Source organism: Gigantopelta aegis, chromosome 6 (genome assembly GCF_016097555.1).
Source record: "Gigantopelta aegis isolate Gae_Host chromosome 6, Gae_host_genome, whole genome shotgun sequence".
Taxonomy (NCBI): domain Eukaryota; kingdom Metazoa; phylum Mollusca; class Gastropoda; order Neomphalida; family Peltospiridae; genus Gigantopelta; species Gigantopelta aegis.
In genome coordinates this window covers 9,112,700-9,140,485 of record NC_054704.1, presented here as the reverse complement: position 1 = coordinate 9,140,485, position 27,786 = coordinate 9,112,700, and the positions used below count along the sequence as shown (strand labels likewise).

General features: G+C 37.1%; 1 protein-coding gene and 1 pseudogene across 3 annotated transcripts; both read left to right on the top strand.

Moving 5' to 3' along the window:
* Positions 1 to 910: 910 nt before the first annotated feature.
* On the top strand, positions 911 to 13,110 carry LOC121376283 (alpha-galactosidase A-like). 3 transcript variants are annotated; one of them, XM_041504118.1, is made up of 8 exons: positions 911 to 1,038; positions 3,804 to 3,976; positions 5,015 to 5,192; positions 5,953 to 6,127; positions 8,522 to 8,619; positions 11,042 to 11,203; positions 12,077 to 12,274; positions 12,664 to 13,110. In XM_041504118.1, exons 2-8 carry the CDS (start codon positions 3,828 to 3,830, stop codon positions 12,928 to 12,930), a joined length of 1,227 nt encoding a protein of 408 aa, XP_041360052.1. In that variant the 5' UTR covers positions 911 to 1,038; positions 3,804 to 3,827; the 3' UTR covers positions 12,931 to 13,110. The 3 variants fall into 3 exon arrangements, with proteins under 3 accessions (XP_041360052.1, XP_041360051.1, XP_041360053.1); XM_041504117.1 differs by having other exon boundaries at positions 966 to 1,094; XM_041504119.1 differs by lacking the exon at positions 8,522 to 8,619 and adding an exon at positions 7,169 to 7,263 and having other exon boundaries at positions 966 to 1,094.
* Positions 13,111 to 20,074: 6,964 nt separating this feature from the next.
* On the top strand, positions 20,075 to 26,049 carry LOC121374027 (annotated as a pseudogene).
* Positions 26,050 to 27,786: the final 1,737 nt, after the last annotated feature.

The following is a 27,786-nucleotide window of genomic DNA, read 5'->3' as shown; positions in this document are numbered from 1 at the left end:
CGCCCTCTTCTTCTACCCCTAAAGCGTTACGTAATTATTAACACCCCCTTACATGTAACGCGTATGCCAACCGCTGGTCACTGTAAAAAATTCAAGACAAATCCCGCACCGACCCCTGGAAAGGTATTGTACGATACCTCTATGGATATAAACATATTTTGGAGGTATGAGACGACCCTCAATCAAGACAGTTAAATTTGTTCAAAATTACGTGAGAAGCTCAGCGCCTGCGCAAATCGCGTAAATTCCCAGTTCTACTGGCGTCCCGCTAATTGAAGAAAAGCAAGCTGGCCATTGGGTTTGCAGTTGACCTAGATAATGTAGATCAGCGAGCATTGCGAAACTATAGCGATGTGGTGGGCCTTTTATGTACCAAACAGAATCTGGATCATCTATTCTAAATGTTTAAATAATAAAAATATATTCCAGACATTGCATCTTTAAGGACCACACCTATACTGAGATAGGAAGCCCGCTAGCTGTTGCCAGTTCATGGGTAGCAGCAAGGGATCTTTTATATGCACCATCCCACAGACAGGATAACACATGCCACGGTCGTTGATATACCAGTCGTGGTGTACTGACTGTAGCGAGAAATAACACAATAGGCCCACCGACAGGGATCGATCCCAGACCGACCGCGCATCAAGCGAATGCTTTACCACTGGGTTACGTCCGGCCCCCAAATGTTTGACATCCAATAGCTGATGATTAAAGGGACATACCTTTTGTAACTTTATCCAAATGTGTTACAGGTTTGTAGATTAACTAAACTTAGTGTTAATTTTCACGGGTTGAAACTAGGGTATGTCCCTTTATTAATATATCAATGTGCTTTTCATTATTTTCATTTTTGATTCGGCCTCGCTTAAGAACAGGATGGAAATTTAGAAAAAGAAGAAACACTGGTTTCATTTTAGTAGTTTCGCTATTTGTTGCACACTTGGTCTTTTACATCCTAAACTTAAGAAACCAGTCGAATTAACTAGCGTCAGTGTCATGTGATTTTTGTTACAAGTTTGTTGACACCGGTATCAGGTATCATTTCAATCAGTGCTAGAACTTAACGACTGCACCGTCGACCATTGTCATAGGTGCGATATGAATTGCTTTAGGTTACAGGTTTTACCAAAAGAGTGATTTGCCGCGAAGTTCATGCTGTCGGTTATGGGGACAGTTTATTGTTTTAACACGTTTGGGTGTGTGTTGGGGTGGGTGTAGCCTGAGTACTCTGACTGTAAGAGAGCTAGACGGACATTTGGACATGAATACGCTCTCATTACAGTCGGAGACCAAGCTATGTATTTTTTTGGCAATTCCCGACAACCAAAAAGTTGGCAAAGATTCCCGCTCTAATACCACACCAATCCTATGTTTGACGTCAAATACCTTTACATCGATCATTTTCGAGTTAACTGATTAAACAAAATCCACATATTAATCACTAATACACATACTACTTAAAGAAATCCGACAGCACCCACATTCAGCTACGCTTCGTGACACTCCGTCGCAAGAATTACAAAGCTTGGTGACTTATTTCGTGACGTAGATCACGTAATCGCCCACTGGGCAATTCCGCCTTGTGCAACAGTTACAGGGGCCGTCTCATACCAAGCGACATTACAACATGGAAGGCTGATGGTTTCCTCTCTAACACAGTGATAAAATTACCAAATATTTGACATCCAATAGCCGATGATTAATGAATCAATGTGCTGTAGTGATGTCGTTACACAAAACAAACTTTTTTTGGTGATTGTCAGGCACTTGTCGTTTTGAGACGGCCCCTGGAAGATGGAATGGCTGAGTGGGCGATCATGTGACGCATCGTCTCACGATATAGGTCGGCAAACTTAGAATTCTGCTGTCCGGAGTTTGCTGAAGCTTAGCTGAATGTGGGTGCTGTCGGGTTTCTTTCTGTAGTGTGTGTATTAGTGATTAATATCTGAATTTCTTTTAATCAATCAACTCGAAAATGATCGATGTAAAGGTATTTGACGTCAAACATAGGATTGTTGTGGTATTAGAGTGGAAATCTTTGCTAACTTTTTGGTTGTCGGGAATTGCCAAAAAAATACATAGCTTGGTCTCTGACTGTAATGAGAGTTTATTTATGTCCAAATACCGGCCTCAGTGGCGTTGTGGCAGGCCATCGGTCAACAGGCTGGTAAGTACTGGGTTCGGATCCCAGTTGAGGCATGGGATTTTTAATCCAGATACCGACTCCAAACCCTGAGTGAGTGCTCCGCAAGGCTCAATGGGTAGGTGTAAACCACTTGCACCGACCAGTGATCCATAACTGGTTCAACAAAGGCCATGGTTTGTGCTATCCTGCCTGTGGGGAGCGCAAATAAAAGATCCCTTGCTGTCAATCGGAAAAGTAGCCCATGTAGTAGCGACAGCGGGTTTCCTCTCAAAATCTGTGTGGTCCTTAACCATATGTCTGACGCCATATAACCGTAAATAAAATGTGTTGAGTGCGTCGTTAAATAAAACACTTCTTTCTTTCTTTATGTCCAAATGTCCGTCTAGCTCTCTTACAGCCAGAGTGCTAGGGTGGGTAGGGGAAGTCGGGCTAAAACTGAGCCATTTATGTTAGCAAAAATGGAACACATTGCACCTCAATAATAAACAAACACTGTACCATTTTTGGTTATAAAAACACCTCAGTGTATTGACGAAAACTGTACCATATTTTTTTTCCCTTTAATATCAGACCCGAATCTTGCCGGCAAAATTAACCGGGTTTTTTTCCCGAAAGTCGGCTCAAGTTGCCAAGTAATTAGCAATAGTGAGAAGTCGACCTAAATCTGATTTAAAAAATGAAATCGCACAAGAGACGTCAAGACCCTGACTTGTTTATTGTCATAGCTCACTTGGAACCTTGTCGCTGTATGTCAGACAGTGTTTTTAATTTGGTGTCAGGCCGTATCCTCGAGTAACCTGAACCAGCCTATTAACGGGAAATGGTTTATATACATGCACACCGTAATGTTTTACCTTGTTCAGTTTATTATCAAAATCAACCAAAAAATTTTAATACTCATCCCAGTTTCTGTATTTTAATTTTTAACATGACAGCACAGTATCAACTACTTAATAATATCACATTTTTAATAAAACATGCAACTGTTTTGTTTAAATTTTATTACCGGAGGTAGTATTTTATATGGAAATTTTTACGATTAGAACCGAGTGTAAAATTCTGAATTTTCCCACTTGAACGCCGAAACTGGCAAAACATTAAATGTAAGCCCACCGCTAAATGTTCACTTCACCTATTTTTATCAAATTTCTCCCCTTTCTTCTAGGAAGGAAAAAGTCACTTCTCTTACTTTTTCAATTCTAGATTAGGGCCTGTAATATAACAGTTCAACGATTGATGCATGTTATTATGTCACAACAAACACCACCAAGGTTCCCCCCACCCCCCAAAAAATGTTGTCTTTTTTAAATGTTGAATAATGTAAAGAATGCATGTTTTCTACCAACCCCAGTGGAACGTCTTGCAGATCTATAACAAAATTAATGTTTATTGTAGTGGCAGCTTTGTTATGACTGCATTTTGCCTACATCTAGATCGCTGTTATTACTTCTATCTTCCCGACACAGACGTAAAAAAAAGTAAGAAATAATTAATTAATATAGCTATTGTTTTATTGAAGATGCTATCATGCTCAACTTGTACTATTTAACAAAAAAATGAACAGTTCACATGCTAAAAATCACCCTCCTTGACTGGTGTTAGGGGGAGTGAGAGGGAGCGAGAGTGAGGTCTGTATTTTGATTTATGTTTTCAGGTAGCCTTCTACAAGTCAAGTAAGATGAAATGTCTGGCAGTCTTGTGGCTGTGTGTGCTATCTGTGCACAGTCTAAACAATGGACTGGCCCGTACTCCTCCAATGGGCTTCCTGTCCTGGGAACGCTTCCGCTGTAACACTGACTGCAAGAACGATCCTGATCACTGCATTAGGTTTGAGCTGGGCTTTTATTTGTTGTTAAATAAGATTTAGAATATAGCTTGTCTTTCATTGTCTATTATGATTTAGAATTAAATTTGCATTGTGCAGCCGTCTAAGTGGATATAAAAAAAGTACTTAATACTCGAAATAAGTCTTGTCTTATATTGATACTGGTACCTTTTTTTGGTTGTTACTTAGACAGCTGAGGTAAAGAGCAGGATCTTGCCTTGCAGGTGACTCTCTTTGTAGACCATCACTGACACGGCTAGAGTTGAGGGGTGGTATTTACTTAGACAGCTGAGGTAAAGAGCAGGATCTTGCCTTGCAGGTAACTCTCTTTGTAGACCATCACTGACACGGCTAGAGTTGAGTGGTGGTATTTACTTAGACAGCTGAGGTCAAGAGCAGGATCTTGCCTTGCAGGTGACTCGTTTTGTAGACCATCACTGAGACTGCTAGAGTTGAGGGGTGGTATTTACTTAGACAGCTGAGTGCTCACCGCCTGAGGTGCTTGCTTCGTAGGATCAAACCACCTCTATGGATCCATTCAGCTGATTGTTTTTCTCTCATTCCAACCAGTGTACCACAACTGGTGAAAGGCTGTGGTATGTGCTTTCCTGTCTATGGGAAAATGCATATAAAACATCTCTTGCTGCTAATGGAAAAATGTAGCAGGTTTCCTTTGTTGACTACGAGTCAGAATTTCCAAATGTTTGACATCCAATAATGCAATAGCCGTATTATTATTGGTGGTAAAATGTATATGCAGTGAAACCTCTCAAGACCGGATCCTCTGTAAACCGGAATTCCCTCGAAAACCGGACATTTTAAAACCAAGACAGAAAGACAGAGCTTAACATCTCTAAACCAGATCCCTCTTATAACCAGTCATTTGTCTTGGTTCCCAAGAGTGCCTGGTTTAGAGGGATTTCACTGTATGTGTAAAATCTGGGTGTAAAATATGTATGTTTGGTGTCCACAAACATGTACATGTAGTGAGCAATACCTTAAAAAAAGAGATTTGTAATGCTTTGTTTTGTAACTTTCAGTGAAAACCTGTACATGAAGATGGCTGACATAATGGTGTCTGAAGGGTACAGGGACTTGGGTTACGAGTATGTCACAATTGATGACTGCTGGCTGGCCAAGGAGAGAGACAACAAGACTGGCAGGTTACAGCCCGACCCAGCACGGTTTCCACACGGTATAAAACACCTGGCACAATATGTGAGTATCCTACACACGTTTATAATACTAGTTGTAAAGTGTATGGATTCTGTGACCGAGTTGGTGAGAGGGGTAACTAAAGGGAATTATGAGGTTTTTCTTTATACCAGTGGAATTCACATAAATTCCAATCAAGTCCTTAAATCCTAAGGTTAGCTGATGCGTAATATATCTCCAGTCTGTGTGTTGTATCTATAATGTGTATGTCGAATGTCTGTGATGTTCCAGTTATAAATTATAACTGAAAACTGATCACTTGGGCCTTACCTATGCTGGGCTAGCTCTGGGTGAGGAGAAAATTTCGCCAAATATTCTATTAAACTTCAAAAATTGCAGAAAGCCAATTCTTTTCTAACATTTATTACATGAAATTATTTCGCAAAGTTAAAATAAAACGTGCCAACTTCTTTCAAAATTGACAACTGGCGAATTTAGCGAGTGCCAGAGCTAGCCCTGCTATGTGATGATCGATTATAAAAATCTGTATTCGATTGTCACTGAAAATATTCACTAACTGTTTATTCTAAATATGATGGTGTTTGTTTTCATGTGCACATATTAAATAGTTATTAAGGTAAAATTAGCAATTTGTGTTGGGTCTATCCCTGTAAACACAATAATAGGTGCATGGACCTTATAATCAAAATCTTCCTTTTATTCATATAATTCTAATCGATTGTGTAATTGAAAGTTGCTCAGTTGGTGCAAACTGATTATAACCGATGATTGATGCTGATTTTAACACCACTGTTTTTCATAGATCCACTCCAAGGGTCTGAAGTTTGGTATTTATGAGGACTACGGCACGAAGACGTGTGCTGGATATCCTGGCAGCCTGGAACACATGAAACTGGACGCGCAGACGTTCGCTGACTGGGAGGTAGATCTGCTCAAATTCGATGGCTGTTACTCAGATCCAAAAACAATGGACAAAGGTTTGTAGTTAGCTAACTGTTTTTAAACACCTTGTTGTTCTCGACAACCATTTACCATTTTAGAAAAGGAAGGAAGGAAATGTTTTATTTAACGACACACTCAACACATTTTATTTACAGTTATATGGCGTCAATTTTAGAAAAGAGACATTTATTTATTTATTTACATAATTTATTTATTTATTTATTTATTCAATTGTTTATTTATTTGGTTGTTTATTTCTTTATTTGTTTGTTTGTTTGTTTGTTTTTCTTTTTAAATTTAATTTGATTTGATTATTTTTTGTAATTACAATTTAATTATTGTGTTGTAAATAATTATGACCAAAGAAACCCCCCATCAAGATGACAAATAATAAATAAAATAAAATATTAGTGCAGGCAGCTGTTCTCCAGTTACTACAAGCCAGTGTATCTGGGGTGGATGGCCCTCAACTGAGATACAATATGTCTTCATTTGTATTCCTTTTTAAACATTGCCTCATTGTCATTTAGAAAGTAACGGTAGCCAGTTTTCACCAGTCTGTTCTGCTATAGACAATTGTTTATTTTAGATATTGGTCAATTTTAATTATTTTTCCAGTACATCTTTTTGTCTTAACACTGGGGGACAATTAAAATATTTTTATCCTAATGGTACCAAATGTTATCTGTGATATTTGTGTTAAACATCCCAGAATCTTACAGAGTAAGCTGTTGTATTTTTAAGGTTTTTCCTATTAAGAATTTTTTTTATTTGATATTAAACCAAATATAAACCAGGTTTTTATTTTAGCGGTATCTCAGAGTTACCACTGGTAATATTGTGATCTTTAACCAAGTGTATTCTTACCTGCACATTTTTACAATTTGTTAATGAATTTTGTCCATTAAATGACTTTCACAGCTAACTGATTTCTCCATCTTTGGATTTGAAGTGAACATGGCAGTGGGAGATATTGTCTGATAAAATTGTTGTAATGTTTTTCTGATATTATTTACATTTCTGTCAGACTAGATTTTGTTGTCTGCTTCTTAAAGTTGTTCTAATTTATACTTTAGGCTATCCTATGATGGCAGCATATCTTAATGCAACTCGGAGGCCTATATTGTTTGCTTGCGAGTGGCCACTGTATCAAAATGTCAGAGGAATAAAGGTCAGCTCAGGGATTGAAATGTTTACAGACTACCTGTCTCTGACAGGTTTTTTTCACAAGTGACTAAAATATTATTCTATACTGAAGCCTGCTCAAGTGTCCACTTCTGTTAAGTAGTAACCTGTGAAAATGACCTCAATCAGCTTCCTTCAACAGCCTTATTTCACTAATATCATGAGTTAAATGTATTTTGAAAACCGAATGCTTGCAATAACATAACTGATAAATTGGTTAAAATGTTTTAAAGGATACAAGAGGGAAAATACTATCTAATTATCTTATGATAGGTAAAACAATATGCTGTGTACAACTGTCATAAAAGACAGGTGGTCTATAAAAAACATTTCCGTCTTTTTATCCTATTTTATTATTGTATAACACAGTTTTGCATGCAATATTTAATCAAATAACTGAAAAGTATGTAGACTGTGTTTCTCCTTTGAAATCTATCCTATAATACAAATGTTACATTTATATCAAATTAATTTCTATTTGACAAAAAACCAAACAAAAAACCCTAGATGACAAATGGTTTGATGGAACAGCATGTTTGACTTGCCAATAAATAAATGACACCATGTTTTCAGTATTACATAGTAAAATATTTGTCATAATATTGCTATTAGTCTGTGTTTACTAATTCTGTATTGCTGTAGTGTAGATATTAACTGGTGCTCCTTGAATGGTATATAAAAATATGTGGTATGTGCTATCTTGTCTGGAAAAGTCTATATAAAGATATCCATTGCTGCTACAAAGTGAGAGTAGCCCATGCTGTTCATAGGTAGGATAACCCATGTAGCTGTAATAGGTTTCCCACATGTAGATACTGTACAGTTGCCCATTACCTTCCATTCTAGAAACACTGCACTGGTAGTTTCACATATTTCAAGCCCTTGGATACGTAACACAGTTATTCTGGCTTAAATAAAATGCATACATTTATTGCGCAGATAAAACATTTGTTTTTTGACAACAAACACTGTCACTGGCAGGACAGGCAATGGTAGTATTAACTGCACAATACACTTGGAAGTTTGACCCAGCCAGTTAATATTTGGTATAGTGCTACCTGTAGCCTTAACTCGCTGTCAGTTTGCTGGAAACACAATTCATTCATTATATGGATTATAAAAAATGCAACAAAAACAAGAAAGCAAAACCCTGTGAAAATTCTAAATGCTTACCGAGGAAATTAAAAAAATATACTCGACTTTGGGGTCATAGTTAAGTATTTGTGTGTGTGTGTTTTCTTCAGGGTATCCCTTGATGGAACATTACTTGAACTCAACTGGCCGACCCATCCTTTTCAGCTGCAGCTGGCCGGCTTATGTTGTTGGCACTCTGAAGATTCTGGTTCGTAACATTCCTTCATCTTTACGTCACTTGGATTAGTGGCTTCAGCAGATTTTCATGAAGTCACAGCCCACTTGAACATTTACAGTCCTCATTGATTGGAATTCAACAGATCAAATATGAAAAATAAATAAATGTTTGTTTAATGACACCTCAGCACATTTTAAAACTATTTGGTGTCTAACTTAGAGTTATTTTGATATGTGACCTAAAGAATGAGAGGAAACCCACCATGCCACATAAGCTAATCCTACTGAGCAACAGAAAGGTTTCTTTTATATGTACTTTCCCATAGTGATAGGACAGCACATTGCATAACATTTGATATACCATTCATGGGGCACTTATTTGGACAGAAAAAAACGATTTACTGCTTGGGTAAAAATTGTCTGTTATCTTTTATAGGTTCATTGAGGTATGCACACACAGAAAAGTATGCGCAAGCTATATAATTCATCAAATCCATTCACACTAAAGTTTACCATACTTTTATTTTGGTTCATAACTTCATACCTAGATGAAACTAAGAGAAATAACAGACAATCCTTATAATTAAATTCGAAACATACTTATTACTAAAAACACAAACAGGATCATATTTTCTTTTGAATAATGTGTTTGGTTCTTGAACAGTAATGCTCAATAATTCAAAGTAGCAATATAAATTGACATGATGATGATGTAATTTTTACGTTCATTGAGAAATGTCATCGAGAAACAAACAAACTCATGTTGCTACGGATAAAACAGTCATGTTTAATTGTAGTGGTTAAAGCAGAAATTTAGTTATTAGATACTATGTCCTGTTAGAAGACCTGTCGCATCTCTGGGGAATGCTCTTCTACTAAGCTATATTTTGCCCCAATTATATATCTGAAGTACTTATTTACAGAGGAACGTATGCAATAATACCTGAGCTGGTTTAACCAGCACGTGATAAGTATAAAAACATATGGTAACTATGACATTTGATCATGATAATGAAAGAAAAAGGCCACTCACTCCTGATAATACGATGGATAATTTTTATATACACTTTTCCACCAGCAGGATAGCACATACCATGGTAGTCTAAAACTTTTCTGACTATATCTATTCATATTGCCAAGAAAAGAACAAATTAATTATTGTTTACAATTAAAATGATGTTAATAATTGATTTTATTTTAGGTCATCATTCTTCCATATACAATGTATATGTTTTCATATTTGTTTTAAGATGACAGTTTCTTGTAATTATTTTCAAAAGTTTTTAAAGAATCTTTGCTTGACTCTATGTATTGCACAATTAAGAGGTTAAACTCGAGCAGTCTGGCTATCTTGTTAATTATACACATACAATACATGTAGAGGTGACTAACAGCATGCAGATATTTTCTCTCTGGTACATTTGATGAATATGGTTTCTGGGTTTCTTTACTTCCTGTTCTGTTTAAAGGGGTGTCATTGGTTTTGTAGATGTAGATGTAGATGTCCAAACTTGTGGATTGTGAGTGTTTGCTTTTAAAATCCCAATTGCATCCTTCACTGAAACTCTGTTTTAAGATATCTTATGACTATGTTTTATTTGGGACTGATTTCAGGTTAACTTATGACTCGATATTTTGGAGTAGAATACCCATAAAGTTATTATAAGAGGGTTTATTAAATGCAGTGGGAAAATGTGGTTCATGTATAATTCAGTGGGTACTCATGCATGAGACTGTATCATCTCAAATCATTAATGCCTGTTTAATTTCCTTTAGCAAAGGTGTATTGTCATTGAATGGTATCTCATTTATTATGCTTTAAATTCTAAGCTCTTTTTTTTTTCCAATTTATTTCCGTTTATCTAAAATTCTAATACATGTCTTGCAAAGTAAATTTTGATAAAGAACTAACACTAGAAATTACTAATTTGTTAGATTGATGTTCATTTCTTAGACAAGTAGAGATCACATAAATTTAAATGTGTCTTTATTCTTAATTCAAATTAAAAATGTTTTAAAAAGTTATCATCTGGAATACATATTTCATATAACATGCAGTTCCATGTATTGTAAAGAAATCTGTCATTTGTTTTATAAAGGAAATAAAATTGGTGTTACAATTAGTCTGGTTTTAAGCTGTTGTTTGCCAAATACAAGTTGAATTTGGCAAATGTATTTTATAATTAGTGTATTTATGAGTCTTTATGTTTATTTGGTCAAGATCAATTCAATTTAGCATTTTTATTGTCACATTGACAACAGTATACATTTGTTTATTTATGTCTAGCCTAGTCTGTGATGATTATATCTTATGAATTATAATAGTGATTTTTATGAATTTATTTGAACACTGAACCAGTGTATGGTAGACAAGTCATTTAACTCCACACAATTCTTGTTTAAATATATATATTAACCCTCACCACAGTTAACACTAACAATTATGTTTTCAGCCGAACTACCGGGAAATAGCCAAGTACTGCAACATGTGGCGTAACTATGACGATATTCAGGACAGCTGGGTGTCCACTCTTTCGATCATTGATTATTATGCTAAAAATGCGGGCGGGTTCGCTGAAGTGGCAGCACCAGGAGGTTTCAATGACCCAGATGAGGTAAACTGTTGTTTGTTGTTTTTGTCTTGAGTGTATGAAAAGGTCAGATATCAGTATTACGTTTCTGATATCGGTGGCCGTAGCAGCCTCAGTGGCTTTGATGTGTCAAGTTTTACAGTTAACGTAGCTCAGTGTTAATGTTTCACTTTTAACTCCATTTCTCACTGATTATAAGTGTTACAGCAATAAAACTTGGTTTATAGTTATGAATGTTCATGTCCGTTCATGTCCAAAAATATTTAAAATTTATTAAATTAAAATTGTAATTGTATTTTTTTTAATTGAATTTTGTTTTAAGTTTTTTTTACACAAATTGAGATGAACATCTATGGATGTAACTATTAGCATATCCAAGTAAGTTTATGCTAGGTGAGAATTTTAATTCCACAGTATTAAGGTTTTTTTTTATGAACTGCCACACTTAAAACAATGTCATATGCCTGACTGGGTTTTTTTTAGGGTTGTGAATGAAATAAATGGTTCTACTGATTTAATATGCTTGTGAACCATTTTATTCTGAATGTATACCATAGTATTCAGGTTATTAAATAATGGCACCAATATTTTTATTTTCTGACAGTCATTTTGGTCATAGCAAAAGTAGTGTGGATACCTTTTATCATTAGTACAGTACTGGGTGTATATGGAAATCTTCAAACTAAAATTTTATAATTTTTTCTTAATTACCAATTTTGTTTTGTACAAAGTTTTCCTAGATTTATCTTAATAAACTGATAATTCTTTTATTGTTAGTTATGTTGTGAGAACAGCTGTACTGTTACTTCCAGCTTCTGGTTGGTAATAAACTGAAAATTATTTTATTACTAGCTGTGTTATTCTGTGTTGTGAGAACAGCTGTACTGTTACTTCCAGCTTCTGGTCGGTAATTTTGGTCTGAGTTTCTACCAGCAGAAGTCTCAGTTCGGCCTGTGGTCCATCATGGCGTCCCCGTTGTTTATGTCGACAGACCTGCGCACAATCCGCCCAGAAGAGAAGGCGATACTACAGAACAAGCGTGTGATCGCTATAAACCAGGACCCTCTCGGAGCGCAGGGAATACAGATATACATGGTAGGTTATGTCAGTGTGACTTCAGTTTGTACTCCACTCCAACATCAAACCAAATTCTGTAGTTGATAAAGACGATATAGAATGATTTGCTGTGAAATTTTATGCAGAATGATTTAATAAAAAAATTTTTTATGCTGAATGATTTAATGTGAAAATGCTGAGTGGTTTAATTATATAAACCAAAATGGAATTAGTATTAACAAAGTTATTTTAGAAGTGTTTATAGGATAAATAGCAATAAACTTTTCCATATTAGAAAATGAATCTGATATCATAAATTATGTGAAAATGAATCTTCAGTTGTAAAAAGTTATTGTGATGTGTTCATTTCCGGTTGGAGAAATAAACATTATGACTGTATTGTTATTTTAAAATATTTTCCATTTCAGCTCTCCAAGTTTGATCTGTGGGTGAAGAGGCTGGCACCAGAAGGATCAGGAAATAGAGCTTTTGCTATTCTCAATCGGGATGACAATGGAGCACCAAGAGTTCTCCCCCTTACCCTGCACTCTCTGATGTTAACTAATCCAAAAGGATATATTCTCACTGATGCTTTTACAGGCAAAAGTTATGGAAAAATGTTTCCCAATGATACTCTTAAAATGACTATTGATCCGACGAGTATATTCCTAGCCACAGCTTATGTAATTACATAATTATAGTTGTCATACTACATGCTGTCATTTGCAGGGAATTATTTTTTTGTGTCAGTATTAATTTACTATTCATTGCAAATGTGATAAGAATGCCAGTTTTAGAATGGTTTGTACATTTTGACAATCTCATTTGGTAATTAGTAGTCATAGCATTTTTTTGGTATTAAAATTTAAAAAATTTATTGTTGGTGACTTTTCATTTTAAAGGGGAGTATCTATGTTGCATAATGACCACAAGTATCTCGTAAGTTTTATTTTGGAGTGTAAAGACGATTCCTTTAATTACATCCTAATAAAAATTAAAAACTAAATAATTTCATTTACTAGCAGAAATGTTTTTAAAGAAAGTTAATGACAATCACCAATGGGTTAGCTTGTGATATCGCAGTTTGAATTTGAACCATGTTTATGTATTAAGAGTCTGTATAATTACTTTTTATTTTTGGCCAGTAATAGAAAACCATTGTTTACTACAAGTAGCAGCACATTACAATATTGATATTATTGAGTTAATTATGCAACAATTAAAGGGACACACCCTAGTTAGGTTTATTTGTTAACCATTACGGCGTTGTTTTTCGCTATTAAACCCCATTTTTCACAAATAAAATTGCACTTTACTTACATTTTATTATTTAGAATACACATTTCCATTCACCTGAAGTGCTTTTTGGTAATCCTGATGTTTGTAAAACCACGAAATGCATTTTTTGCATTTTTTCACAAGACTTGTTGTCGAGAAAAAAACGTTAAGCAAGCGAGGTCCAATCTATTTTTAGAGGGGATATTTCCATTTCAATGTCACAGACGTTGGTATATCACGTGACCGTTATCATTTTGGTTTGGTTTGTTTTCTCGTGCACGGTTCACGCAATCAACATCTGATTTGTTCGTGAACATTTTCAGTAACAATAAAGTTCAGACAAGTAAGTGTCTCAATACAAAACGTTACAAACCCTTAAAACCAATCATTTTGCTAAGTCTTACGATATCTGGAGAGGGGATACAACCAGGACAGAACAGTTGGAACATGTCCAGGAGAGGTGAAACGAACGCACCCCAAGTCTGTGAAATTTGTCGTGACGTAGGCATTGTTGTGCTTCAAGCGACATCTACTGGTGACATCAGAATACTAACTTTCAAAATTATTTCAAACAATTGGGACATGGGGATTCCCATGGTATTTATCGATATAAAACCTGCTTTTTCACTCCATTTGATAAAAACGTGATCTAAGTGTGTTACAGGTTTGTAGATTAACCAAATTATAATTTATTTTCGCTGGATGGAACTAGGGTGTGCGGCTTTAAGTGTGGGGTTGATTTATTTGTAGTTAGTTATCACAAATGTCAAAATGATGAAATATGTCACTTGCAAATATATGTATAATAAAGGTGTCTTTAATAATTTTGTTACACAATTTAGTATATGACAATGAATATATGTTTTTGTACTTTTTCATATGTGTTTAGTGAACATCATGGTTTTTTTTGGTGGTGATGATCTTCAATGATGATCTTGAATTTTTCTTGTTTGTGTTCCCAAACTACTGTCTAGTGTATTATGGTCTTTATAATTTGACTGTAATGCTGATGTGACAAGAAGTAACCATTTATCTCATTAACCAATGAACTGGGTGTTTTACATTAAGGTGAATCCCCAGCTGTAAATGACCAGTCATGGTGGTATAGTGGTTAATATAACAAGGTGAATCCCCAGCTGTAAATGACCAGTCATGGTGGTATAGTGGTTAATATAACCAGGTGAATCCCCAGCTGTAAATGACCAGTCATGGTGGTGTAGTGGTTAATATAACAATGTGAATCACCAGCTGTAAATGACCAGTCATGGTGGTGTAGTGGTTAATATAACAAGGTGAATCACCAGCTGTAAATGACCAGTCATGGTGGTGTAGTGGTTAATATAACCAGGTGAATCCCCAGCTGTAAATGACCAGTCATGGTGGTATAGTGGTTAATATAACAATGTGAATCACCAGCTGTAAATGACCAGTCATGGTGGTGTAGTGGTTAATATAACAAGGTGAATCACCAGCTGTAAATGACCAGTCATGGTGGTGTAGTGGTTAATATAACCAGGTGAATCACCAGCTGTAAATGACCAGTCATGGTGGTGTAGTGGTTAATATAACCAGGTGAATCACCAGCTGTAAATGACCAGTCATGGTGGTATAGTGGTTAATATAACCAGGTGAATCACCAGCTGTAAATGACCAGTCATGGTGGTATAGTGGTTAATATAACCAGGTGAATCCCCAGCTGTAAATGACCAGTCATGGTGGTATAGTGGTTAATATAACATGGTGAATCCCCAGCTGTAAATGACCAGTCATGGTGGTATAGTGTTTAAGCCATCAGACTGGTAGGTACTGGGTTCACCTCCCGGTAACGGCTCCCACCCAGAGTGAGTTTAACGACTCAATGGGTTAGGCTACTACACTGACTTCTGTCTCACTAACCCCGTGTCCTGAACAGACTGTCCAGATAGATGGGATGTGTCCCCAGAATAGCATGCTTGAACCTTACTTGGATATAAGCACAAAAATAACAGTAGCTGTTTATATGTCACGGTTGTTGGGTGTAAATGACAGTTGCTGTTGTGCAGATAACAGTATCTGTTTATATGTCACTGTTGTTAGGTGTGAATAGCAGTTGCTAGGTCTCAGGGGTCACACTGGAAAGAATTCATTTTCAGTCAGTTTTCAAATATGTAAAATACTTATTTTTAAATCATTAGCAAATATAAACATAATGTTTAGTACTTAAATACAAAATGTGGCCACTTTATATAAAATTTAGTAGTTGCATAATTTGGCAGTGGGCTAGATGAGCCCTGCTGTCTAACTGGCAGATACTTTCTGTAGATGACAGTTGATATATAGAGGATACTCCTCTAGTGTCTTGTGATACCATAATTTATCAGCACGAGTTGATAAAAGTATGAAATCCGAGACTTTCAGAGGATATCTATACTGGCATCAATGAGTGCTGATAAATTATGATATCACAGGACATGAGGGGGTATTCTTTTTATCATGTATTATCATTATTTTCATTTGTGACAATTGTAAACAATGTCAGTAATGTGGGTTGAATGTCACTATATTTGGCAGGGGTAGACTCGTTAACTAGCAGAATGACAGTAGCGTGACATCACTAATGATAGATTTAGTGTTGAAATATACACAGTGACTTAATAAAAGAAGCGATATCTCCTAGAAGAATATTGCAGGAGATGCCAGTGATACAGATATTTAAAGCTGTCTTTGTGCTACAGTATCTTAAAACCATCATAGGGTATGACATCATTATGATGCACACCATAGCCTACAATGGTTTTATGATATGATAAGATAGCTTCAAAAATATGGGCCCTGAATGATATTTTTACCTTTCTATGAATTCATTTCACTGGCAGTGCAAGTTTTATGAAGTTTTACACATATATCTGTTGTCCATATTACACAGTTGAATATTGTTTTCTGTAACTCTATTGTAATATATTGACAGCCGACCAAAGATAGACCTATATATATATTTATACACCTGGATTTTGTTGTGGATCTGTAAAACAGAAGTGTAAATGGTTTTGTAAATACATGACTTTGTACATTAAAATGTAATATTTAATACCGAAAACTATTTTAAAAATTAAATCATTTGTACACAGTATCTTCAAAGGTTTGGTGTATGTCAAAATATTTTGCACTTAATAATTGCTTATTTTCATGTAATTAAGTAATGCCTGTAGGTATGAATTCCGTTCATGACCTATATATTTTGTACAATGTGTAACCTTATTAAAAGGCAGTCTGGATGATGGATTTGCTTTTATGTTTATGTTCAAAAAAAAAAAAAAATATTGACAGTTTTGTAATTGTATTTGTCATTTATGTTATATATACCCCCGGTAATTATATTCACTTTGCATTCCAACTGTCTGTACTTTCTCAATAAAATTTAGTAAAAATACTTTAAATGCAGTTTCTTTGTTTAGTTTGTACCTAAAATTTTGATATTTTTATTTGGACAACTCTGACAACCAGATTAGTAGATAACAACTAGATTGGTAGATCAGAGAGCAAAACCTATGGTGTCACACCAAGTATACTACTCAAAAGAATTTAAGGGTCAGACGATATTTTCGACATTATTTTCTGAATGTCAATTATATTAGCTAGACCATAATGTCACGCATGGTATTGTTCCATTTTGACGAAAGTGGGTCTAAGCAACCCATAAATGAATTAAAATCCACTGTCATTGACACTGTCGACTAGTTCTAATGGCGAAAACATGCTTACATTTGCACGTAAATTAGGGCGAAAGCGAAAGGTCTGCTAAGTGCCCATAACTTGCTTTTTCACAAAGCGCTTCATTTGCAAGCTTTGCACGTGTATTCCATGTTCCCAATGCTGAATTTCCGTATAATTGGAGCTTGCGTTCGTGTACGGTGCACACTCCAAATACGACAATGGTACGACTTCAACTGACTATCGAAGATCGAGGAAGGGCTATTGCTTGGCTTCAGGATGGCAATACGCAAAGAAATGTTGCTCTGAGACTTGGTGTCAGTCAGAGTGTCGTTGGCCGACTGTGGCAACGGTACCAAGCAACGAATTCTGTTCGAAATCGTCCACGTTCGGGAAGACCCCGAAGCACTACAAATAGAGAGGACCGCTACATCACCAATATGGCTCTACGTCAACGCACAACCACTGCACGCCGATTACGTGACAATCTGTGGACTGCGACTGGAACTCGAGTGTCTGATCAAACCATACGCAATCGTCTGAGAGCCAATAATCTACGCTGCCGTCGCCAGGCTGTTCGACCACACTCCTACCACGTTACAGAACGGCCAGACGTCACTGGTGCACGCTTCATCTGCGGTGGCAACGTGTTCAGTGGAGTCGAGTGATGTTCACTGATGAGTCCAGGTTTAGTCTCCAGTTCAACGACGGCCGGGTTCGTGTCTACAGACGTCCTGGGGAGCGCTTCGCTGACGTTAACGTTAGACAACGTCACCGGTTCGGTGGTGGCAGCGTCATGGTGTGGGGCGGCATCTCTATCCACCACAGGAACCCCCTCTATGTGGTGGATGGCAATCTGAATGGAATCCGCTATCTGAATGAGATTATCCGGCCGTTGGTTCTCCCAGGCCTTCAGCAGATTGGCGGCGGGGCAGTTCTGCAGGATGACAATGCCAGACCCCACCGCGCCAGGGTGGTAACGGACTTTCTCAGACAACAAGGTATCGCCAGGATGGATTGGCCAGCATATTCGCCTGACTTGGCCCCAATAGAGAACGCCTGGGACGAATTAGGCAGGAGAGTTCGGGATAACCATGCCCCTCCGGCCAACCTTCATGATCTGGGTCAACATCTTATGGCAGAGTGGCAGGTCATTCCCCAAGAGTTCTTCAGACGTCTGATCAACAGCATGAGGCAACGATGTGTCGAGTGTTTTCGCGCCAGGGGTGGATTCACACGCTATTAAACGAATGTTCTAATGTGTAAAATCCATGTTTGACAACCTTCAACTTTGACAGCATGTCATGTGACTTTCTTGTATACAGTGACGTTTATTTGTGTTTTTTTGTAAATATGGAACAATAAATAAAAAATTTGGTGTAGTTTACATCATCAATCTAATACACTCTGAAACTTATTTGGTTATAAATTTTTGACCCTTAAATTCTTTTGAGTAGTATATATTAATTCTCTTCCAGTTGTCTTGGATCTGAAAACAGTTTCTTCAGGTGGTAAAATAGAGCAAAGCAGTGAAGAAACCAATGCACCATGAAGCACATTTTAAAATATCTCTCCCTCTCTCTCTCTCTCTCTCTCTCTCTCTCTCTCTCTCTCTCTCTCTCTCTCTCTCTCTCTCTCTCTCTCTCTCTCTCTCTCTCGTTCAATGTTGATGTGATAAATCTATAAAACAAATAAAGGAATCGGTAAAAATATGACTTTGTAGTACAGCTACTGATGTGGTGTTAACCAGTTTATAAATAAATACCGTCTACTGTATTGCTATTAGTTATTACAACATTTGCTGGGGGTGAATCTTACAGACAAAAGAATCCTATTGTCTGGATGTCCTCATTTACGAAATGGATATAAATAAACGTTAAAAAAAAAAGGTTGTGTGTGGGTTATCGAGATAAAAGCGCCAGAAAATTCACGTCGTTTATCGGTCAAATTAGCAAAGCGAACTGTCACACGTGAGAAATCAGTTCAAAGGCTGCGATGATGATGACCTAGACGCCAGAACCACACTATCTAATGAAGTGAACAGTACAAAACTAGAAGAAAAAAATCCACTGATATAAAGATAAGTTTACGATAAAAAAGAGAACAAACTATCACTATGAACAATGTTGTTTACGTGCGAAAATTTCGCGATATTAATCAAACGATTATTACTTTTCTAACGAGGGTTCTATAGAAATTAAATTATATTTTTATCCATTTATTTAATAGGTCTTCACAGACTGCAAGTTTGCAGATAACGCTTTCTTTTTATATTATTACCCCTTCACACCCCCCCCCCCCCCCCCCACCACTGTAGGTCAAATAACCATGTGATGTCTAGGTAATCGCTGATAGATTAATTGTTCATGATAAAATCCAGACTGTGGTGTTTGTGTGTGTGTGTGTGTGTGGGGGGGGGGGGGGGGTTGGGGGGGTTTATCTGTTGACCGGGTTTGACTATATATATATATAATTAGTCGCATCACAGCGGTTTCGCTATCACTTATTTGTACAGATAAAATCTGTTTTGTAATGTATACACGTTAGTACATGGTCATGTAATCAAACCTGTTACTCTGTTTAAGACACCCCTGCGTGTGCTGTAACCTCACCGTGGTGCAGGGGTGTAACATTCTCTTTGAGAATGGCCAATACAGCACAAAATTGAAGTTTTTAGTAAAATTCAGTATCCGTAAAATTCTGTGATATTTGTGTTTTTGCAGTTCTTTACACTGTTTTTGTTTAAGTCTTGAATTTTTATCACTTTATTTATTTGCATTACCATAGTTTGACACCCAATAGCCGATGTATTTTTCGTGCTGGGGTGTCGTTAAATATTCATTCATTCTGTTTAAGACAACGGGAGCAAATATGATGTTACTCCTACTGCTAGTGTTAACAGGAGTTACACATTCACTAGACAGTGGTCTAGCTAGAACTCCTATAGGATGGTTGTCATACCAACGGTTTAGAAGCAATGTTGACTGTAAAAACGACAAACATGATTGTACAAGGTACGCAGTGGTGAAAGACGTGGGGTGGGGGTGGGGAGAGAGAGAGAGAGAGAGAGAGAGAGAGAGAGAGAGAGAGAGAGAGAGAGAGAGAGAGAGAGAGAGAGACACACACACAGACAGACAGACAGACAGACAGAGTGAGGGAGTGAACTGTCTTTTTACAGCAAGGATCTGTACATGGAAATGGCAGACTGCCCGTTCACGGACATAAACGTAATTAAAACTGTTCTGTATTTACAGCGAGGATCTGTACAAGGAAATGGCGGACCGCCTGGTGTATGACGACTACAGGGATCTCGGCTACGAATACGTCAACATCGACGACTACTGGGCGGCCAAACAGAGAGACAGCGACGGCAAACTCAGGGCGGACCCAGAGAGATTTCCCAGTGGAATCAAGAAACTCGCCGACTACGTGAGTGTCATAAACACCTAGGAAAATCCGTAGATGAATGGATGGATGGATGGTTAGAACCAATGAATAAAAGTGTCAAATGTCCAGCATCAAATCAGAATCTCAAAGTAATTATTAAAAAAAAAATCGTATTTCTGTACAAGACTAAACTGGATAATTTTTTTACAAAATATCTTTAGTATATGTTTAACGCGAATGATTTAAATGTTTTTTCGATTAGTAGCAAGGTATCTTTTAAGTGCATCATCCCACCGACAGCATAATACATACCACGCTCTTTGTGAGACCAGTTGTGGAGAACTGACTGGAATGAGAAATAACTTAATTGGCCCACTGACGGGGATCGATCAGAGACCGATCCCATCTGATTAAAATTAGCTCTACTGGTCTACCAGTAGATCTAACAGCATTGCGTGGACTCCCATGTCCAGGTGGCATTTCATCTATAAATGACAATTTAAATATCGACCAATTACACTTCGCCTTTTATAGCGTTATTCGGGAGCATACAAATTCTAAAACTATCGGGCGAGACTATTTATGCAATAGGCGAACCTGTTGGTCTATTTCAACATTAAAAACAGGGGGAAAAGTACAGTAATAAACTCTGGATTGTATACTAGTATAAACAGATTTTATGGCTATACCATCACGGTTTTTTTTTCGTCTTAAAACGAATTTTATAGAAAATTTTATATTGAAATTAGTTTCCAGCATACTTCGTAATTCAACCGAATCATTTCGTATACCCTCGGCATAACCCCGAATGTTTTCAAATTCTCTTCAAATCACTGACATGATTTTGCAAGTAAGGTTTTGATTGGTCGAATGAAAGGTCAACTGGACATGAGCTCCAACGGGGTGCTGTTAGATCCACAGGTAATAGTAGTTAACCAGTGGAGCTAAGTTTAATTCGATTGAGACCGATCGTACATCAGGCGAGCGCTTTACCACTGTTCTACGTCCCGCTTCCTATGAGTGTGTGTGTGTGTGTGTGTGCGTGCGTGTGCGTGTGTGTGTTTATTCTCCATTCAGTTTGTTATGTATTGCATTTCTGTTGTTGAATTTTAAACTACCCACAGTTAAAGTGCATTATAGCAGTATAAATGAATGTGTTGCGATTTGTGTCTGGTCGGGTTAATTAGTAATCTCAGCATTGTTTTAGATACGGATATAATTATTATTCGCTTTTATGTAGTCTCAACCCGAGAATATGGACACCAAGACTGATTAATATACAAACCTATAACATATTTGAATAAGGAAGGAAGGAAATGTTTTATTTAACGACGCACTCAACACATTTTATTTACGGTAATATGGTGTCAGACATATGGTTAAGGACCACACAGATATTGAGAGGGGAAACCCGCTGTCGCCACTTCATGGACTACTCTTTTCGATTAGCAGCAAGGGATCGTTTATATGCACCATCCCACAGACAGGGTAGCACATACCACGGCCTTTGATATACCAGTCGTGGTGCACTGGCTGGAACGAGAAATAGCGCAATGGGCCCACCGACGGGGACCGATCCCACACCGACCGCGCATCGAGCGAGCGCTGTACCACTGGGCTACGTCCCGCCCCCAGATTTGAATAATGAATGAATGAATGAATGAATGTTTAACGACACCCCAGCACGAAAAATACATCGGCTATTGGGTGTCAATCTATGGTAATGCAAATAAATTAAGTGATGATTAACATCAATATAAAAATTCAAGACTTAAACAAAAACAGTGTAAAGAACTGTGCAAAAACACAAATATCACAGAATTTTATGGATACTGAATTTTACTCAAAACTTCAATTTTGTGCTGTATTGGCCATTCTCAAAGAGAATGTTACACCCCTGCACCACGGTGAGGTTACAGCACACGCAGGGGCCAGATTTGAATAAAGTCACAACAGAGTGAAACAAGAGTCTGTAGCGCTGAAACGCGGAAATACCATTAGAGCTCGTCTCCACAACGGTTACTTCTCAGAGGTACGTTAGTTTTTAATAATGTGAAAAATGCATTTCGTTGTATTACAAACACCATGATGATCAGAAACCTTCGGATGTACGGAAATGAATAATATAAACAATACAATCTAAGTAATGTCTGATTTCAATGATGAAAAACGGCTCTAACAGTGAACAATACGCCGAAATGTATAAATATTAGGGTCAGTCACTTTAACCTGTTGCATTATCAGGTACACGTTAAAGGACTGAAGCTGGGTATATACGCAGATTTCGGAACTCTGACGTGTAAAGACTATCCTGGTAGTACATTTTACGAGGAACTGGACGCCCAGACTTTCGCTGACTGAGGGGTCGACTCGTTGAAACTCGATGGTTCATAGTTGTTATTCAACAATATATGATTATGCTGTTGACAAGTTATTAAACTATAAATAATAATGCTGTGGTATTCATCTATTATTACTATGCTGTGGTATTCAACCATAGATGAATATGTTTTTGGTAAATTGTTTTTCAACTAAGCTGTTGGTAAGTTGTTATTCAACTATATATGTCTATGCTGATAGTAAATTGTTATTCAACTATAGATGACTATATGCCGTAGGTGAGTTGTTCAACTATAGATAACTATGCCGTAGGTAAGTTGTTATTCAACCCCAGATGGCTATGCCTAAGGTGATTTGTTATTCAGTTATAGATGACTATGCTGTCGGTAAGTTGTTATTCAACTATAGAGGACGATGGCGTTGGAGGATTGTTAAACGAGAGTGTCGTAGCTAGATTCGTTATTCAACAATACCTTATTGTACTGTAGGGGAATAGTTAATCAACCTTAAAATTAATGATAGACTGATAGTTTCATAGAAAAAGAACTATACACGATTATGTCATAGGTAAATTGTTATGTAGCTACAAACAACAATGCTTTAATTAGTATGTGGCTGAAATATACAGAGGATACTACATTCACGTCCGTTAGAGACCATTAGGCCTAGCATACGAGTTGTTTTGAAAAGATCAAATGCGAGTTCGATATATAATACTACATGAGTGGCCGTTAGATGCCATTTATCTTACATATTGTGTTAAAAACGTATTTAACAAGCTAAAGCTTGTGACAGTTGAAAAGTATTTCACTCGGGACATACACATGATACGAAATGGAAGCTCGTTTAATATCCTATAAATAGACACGTAAAGGTTTGGATCCAAGATTATCCTGCAGGTAAGTTACTATGAATTGTGTAATATTACAGTAAAATACACAGGTCGTCACCAGTCATTTGATACATTTGACTCACGTTTTGTTTAGTGTACATACACATATACGACGTTCCATTATGTTACATGTTTTTCTGTCGATTTCACTTTAACGTTTTTGTAAAAATGACTGTCTGTTTCAGGTTATTCATTGATGGAGTTTTGGCTCAATAAGACTGGAAGACCTACTGTATTCCTGTAGCTGGCCGGCCTATGTCGTCTTTTCTCACAAAACAGTAAGTGTAATCAATACTATATGCAGCTTTTCACACAAAACAGTAAGTGTAATCAATACTATACGCGGCTTTTCACACAAAAACAGTTAGTGTAATCAATACTATACGCGGCTTTACACAAAACAGTAAGTGTAATCGAAGAGAATAACTGGTTATTGTTTTAAGATATCAGCTTTATCCTGCGAAGAATACAGCCGATTAAGACAGTAACCATTTTAATTTTTTTTATCCTGCAATCCTACATAGGAAACTTTACCATTTTCCAGAATACTAGATCCAAACGTGATGAATGCTGTGTCGCCTAAAATATATATACACCAAAATAACCATTTATTTCTTATTTTTAAAATAAAAATTATCTTCAAAACGGTGTCAAAAATCAAAACCATCAACTGGAAATATAATAAGTAATTTCGAACAATATAAAATGCCTTTGCTGATCATAGCTAGTGTAAAAGTAGTTCCATCCCAAAAAGCTGAATTCTTGGTCAGTGACCGAAAATATAGAAATTTATCTAGTCATCATATTATATTTGACATGCAATAGCCGATGATTAATAATCACTGAGCTCTAGTGGTGTCGTTAAACAAAACAAACCTCTTCTAATCATCATATCTTACCAATATATATATATAGTAATTGCAGGATAAAATACTATATACGACTTTCTCCACAAAATAAATACTATTCACAGCTTTTCTGAGATAACAGTGCATCAGAGATATCACTTTTGATATGAGAAAGTTATACACTGATATATTGTTATATTTTCAGGTACTACTATTAAAAACTTCAGATCTATCTTGACACTGGTTTAAGCAAATAAACGATGGTGTTTTAGTGCGTCCTCGTCGGGAGAGGCATTGTAATATAGTCTCTGGATTGTTGTCCAACCAATATTCTTGTCTCATTTGTCATTGGTGTGTAGCCCGACTATGCTGCTATAGCTAAGACCTGCAACAACTGGCGCAACTACAGGGACATTGGCGATTCGTGAAGCAGCATCACCGACTCATCCGCTTCTACGGTGACGACAGTAGCAACTTCAGTTCAGTCGCTGGGCCTGGCAACTTCAACGACCCGGACATGGTTAGTCAAAACACTGGGGTATCTAAAGCAGAAGATGTCATTTATTGGCTCCCTTTCCTCAAACCAATAAATAAAACATTGAAGCCCTTGTAGAAATGTTATCTTTCGAGAACCTATAATAAATATTATGTATCAATGCTATCGAAGCAACCTTTACCACAACTCCAGAACCTGGCAACATCGCTCATTGTACCTGGCAACATCGCTCATTGTACCTGGCAACATCGCTCATCGTACCTGGTAACATCGCTCATTGCACCTGGTAACATCGCTTATTGCACCTGGTTACATCGCTCATTGTACCTGGTAACATCGCTCATTGTACCTGGCAGCATCGCTCATTGTACCTGGCAACATCGCTCATTGTACCTGGTAGCATCCCCTTCCCTCCACTTTAAACGTTCATTTCAAATACTTTAAAAGCTGTTGAAATAGATCAACAAACATTAAGTGATTAATATAAGTACATTTTGGTTTCCTAACAATAATGATTAATTTCGTAATATCATGACGTTTATGGCTTCATGGTAGTGATATATGTTTTATTGTAGATAATGGTCGGTGACTACGGTTTGAGCTTTGACCAGCAACAAGTCCAGATGGCGCTATGGGCAATAATGGCGTCACTGCTTCTGATGTCTAACGACCTAAGAAATATCCGAGCAGAATCCAAAACAATCCTGCAAAATAAGATGGCGATATCAATAAACCAGGATCCACTGGGGATACAGGGAAAGAGAGTGTATATGGTAAAAAATATAACATAACAGGCCCGTAGAATCCCACACACTTGAGGACGAACATGTACGTTTTTTTTCTCCTACTCTGTAATAGTTAGAGGACGAGTAACAATACTTTATCGGCGTATAAAGGTAGTGTCGCACGAGACAAAGGCGAGGCGTTAGCCGAGCGTTTTCTCGTGCGACACTACCTTTATACGCCGATAAAGTATTGTTACTCGTCCTCTAACTGTCTTAGAGCAGAGCCAAAATCTCGTGCAGCAATACCGCTTATAAAGTGAATGTCTGAAGTACTTTATCGGGATATAAATGTACTTCACGTGACCAAATATGAAGCTCCCATTGGACTAGAAATTCAGCTGTGCTCTAAATATACATAAAGATGAACATATATAGCTCTAGCGACTGTGCACCCCTCTACTCACTCCTTGTGGGGAAAAACATTTTAGCAAGGAACGTAACTTAGACGACCGGCCTCGGTGGCGTCGTGGTTAAGCCATCGGTCTACAGGCTGGTAGGTACTGGGTTCGGATCCCAGTCGAGGCATGGGAGTGAGTGCTCCGCAAGGCTCAATAGGTAGGTGTAAACCACTTGCACCGACCAGTGATCCATAACTGGTTCAACAAAGGCAATGGTTTGTGCTATCCTGCCTGTCGGAAGCGCAAATAAAAGATCCCTTGCTGCCTGTCGTAAAAGAGTAGCCTATGTGGCCACAGCGGGTTTCCTCTTTTAAAAAAAACGTCCAATAGCCGATGATAAGATAAAAAAATCAATGTGCTCTAGTGGCGTCGTTAAATAAAACAAACTACTTTTTTTTAAAACTTAGACGTGTTTCTTGCTGTTTTTTTATTGCTTTTTGTTTGGTTGGTGATTTTTTTTTGGGGTGGGGGGGGGGGGGGGGGTGCAGTGGGAGTGGGGGCGGTTTTTTTCTGAACGTAAAAATATTATCCTCCTCAACAGTAAATGAACAGTCAATCCCACGCTTTCACGTGCACATACTATGAGAATTCGTCTGCCATTTTCTTTCAAGAACAATAAATTCGAAATTTGGACAAGGCGGCTGACAAATTCGCAGTTTGCGATCGCAGCGGTGTATTATGCGACTGGAGGAGGACCAGCACGAGAAATGACGTCATTAGGGAAGATTGGATTGACCAATGAAAGATACAGCCTGACTGACGTATTCACCGGCCAGCCTGCTGGAATATACAGCCTGAACACAACTTTAGGCCAGTCGTTTTTGATTAATAGCTTTACGGATCCGCCGAAGTTCATTAAAAAGTCCCGCTGGAAAAATTAAAATGCAAACCTACATTTTTTTTTTTTTTTTTTTTACCGCCGTTCTGACCAAAACAAAAGAAAAAAAGAAGTAATTCAAGGGTATTTTCCCCAAAATTATACTTGTCAAATCATATTCTGTCTTTGTTAAATTATTTATTCAGAAGTACGTTGTGTTTTGACTTTGCCGTGTATTGTGCGGGTGCACAGGTGCATGGCCACCATCTTGTTGTTTTTTATTGATACTTGCGGAAAGCGGCTATATGTCGAAATCAGAATTTCAAGTAGCAGAATTGAACAGTTTATCGTAGTATGTCTGTATTAACTAATTCAACATCATAAATACATATCAAAAGTATAAATCAATAAGCATCTATGTATAATACAGTATTTATATGTGTGTGTGTGTGTGTTCATAATGAATAATCTGGATTTGAAAATTTTCTTTTTTTTTCCTCCGACAGAAAAAAATTGGTCAGAAAAAATTTATAAAAAAATGGATCCAAAACTTTTATTTTTATTTTTATTTCGACCACCTACATATATTTTGTGGAAAAAAAATCCGTAAACCATTTAAT

Excerpts from the sequence above, each read along its gene's own strand:
- LOC121376283 (XM_041504118.1), top strand. The coding sequence starts at position 3,828 with ATGAAATGTCTGGCAGTCTTGTGGCTGTGTGTGCTATCTGTGCACAGT. Across the intron at positions 8,620-11,041 it reads TTGGCACTCTGAAGATTCTG|CCGAACTACCGGGAAATAGC; the intron begins GTTCGTAACATT and ends TTATGTTTTCAG. Across the intron at positions 11,204-12,076 it reads GTTTCAATGACCCAGATGAG|CTTCTGGTCGGTAATTTTGG; the intron begins GTAAACTGTTGT and ends TGTTACTTCCAG.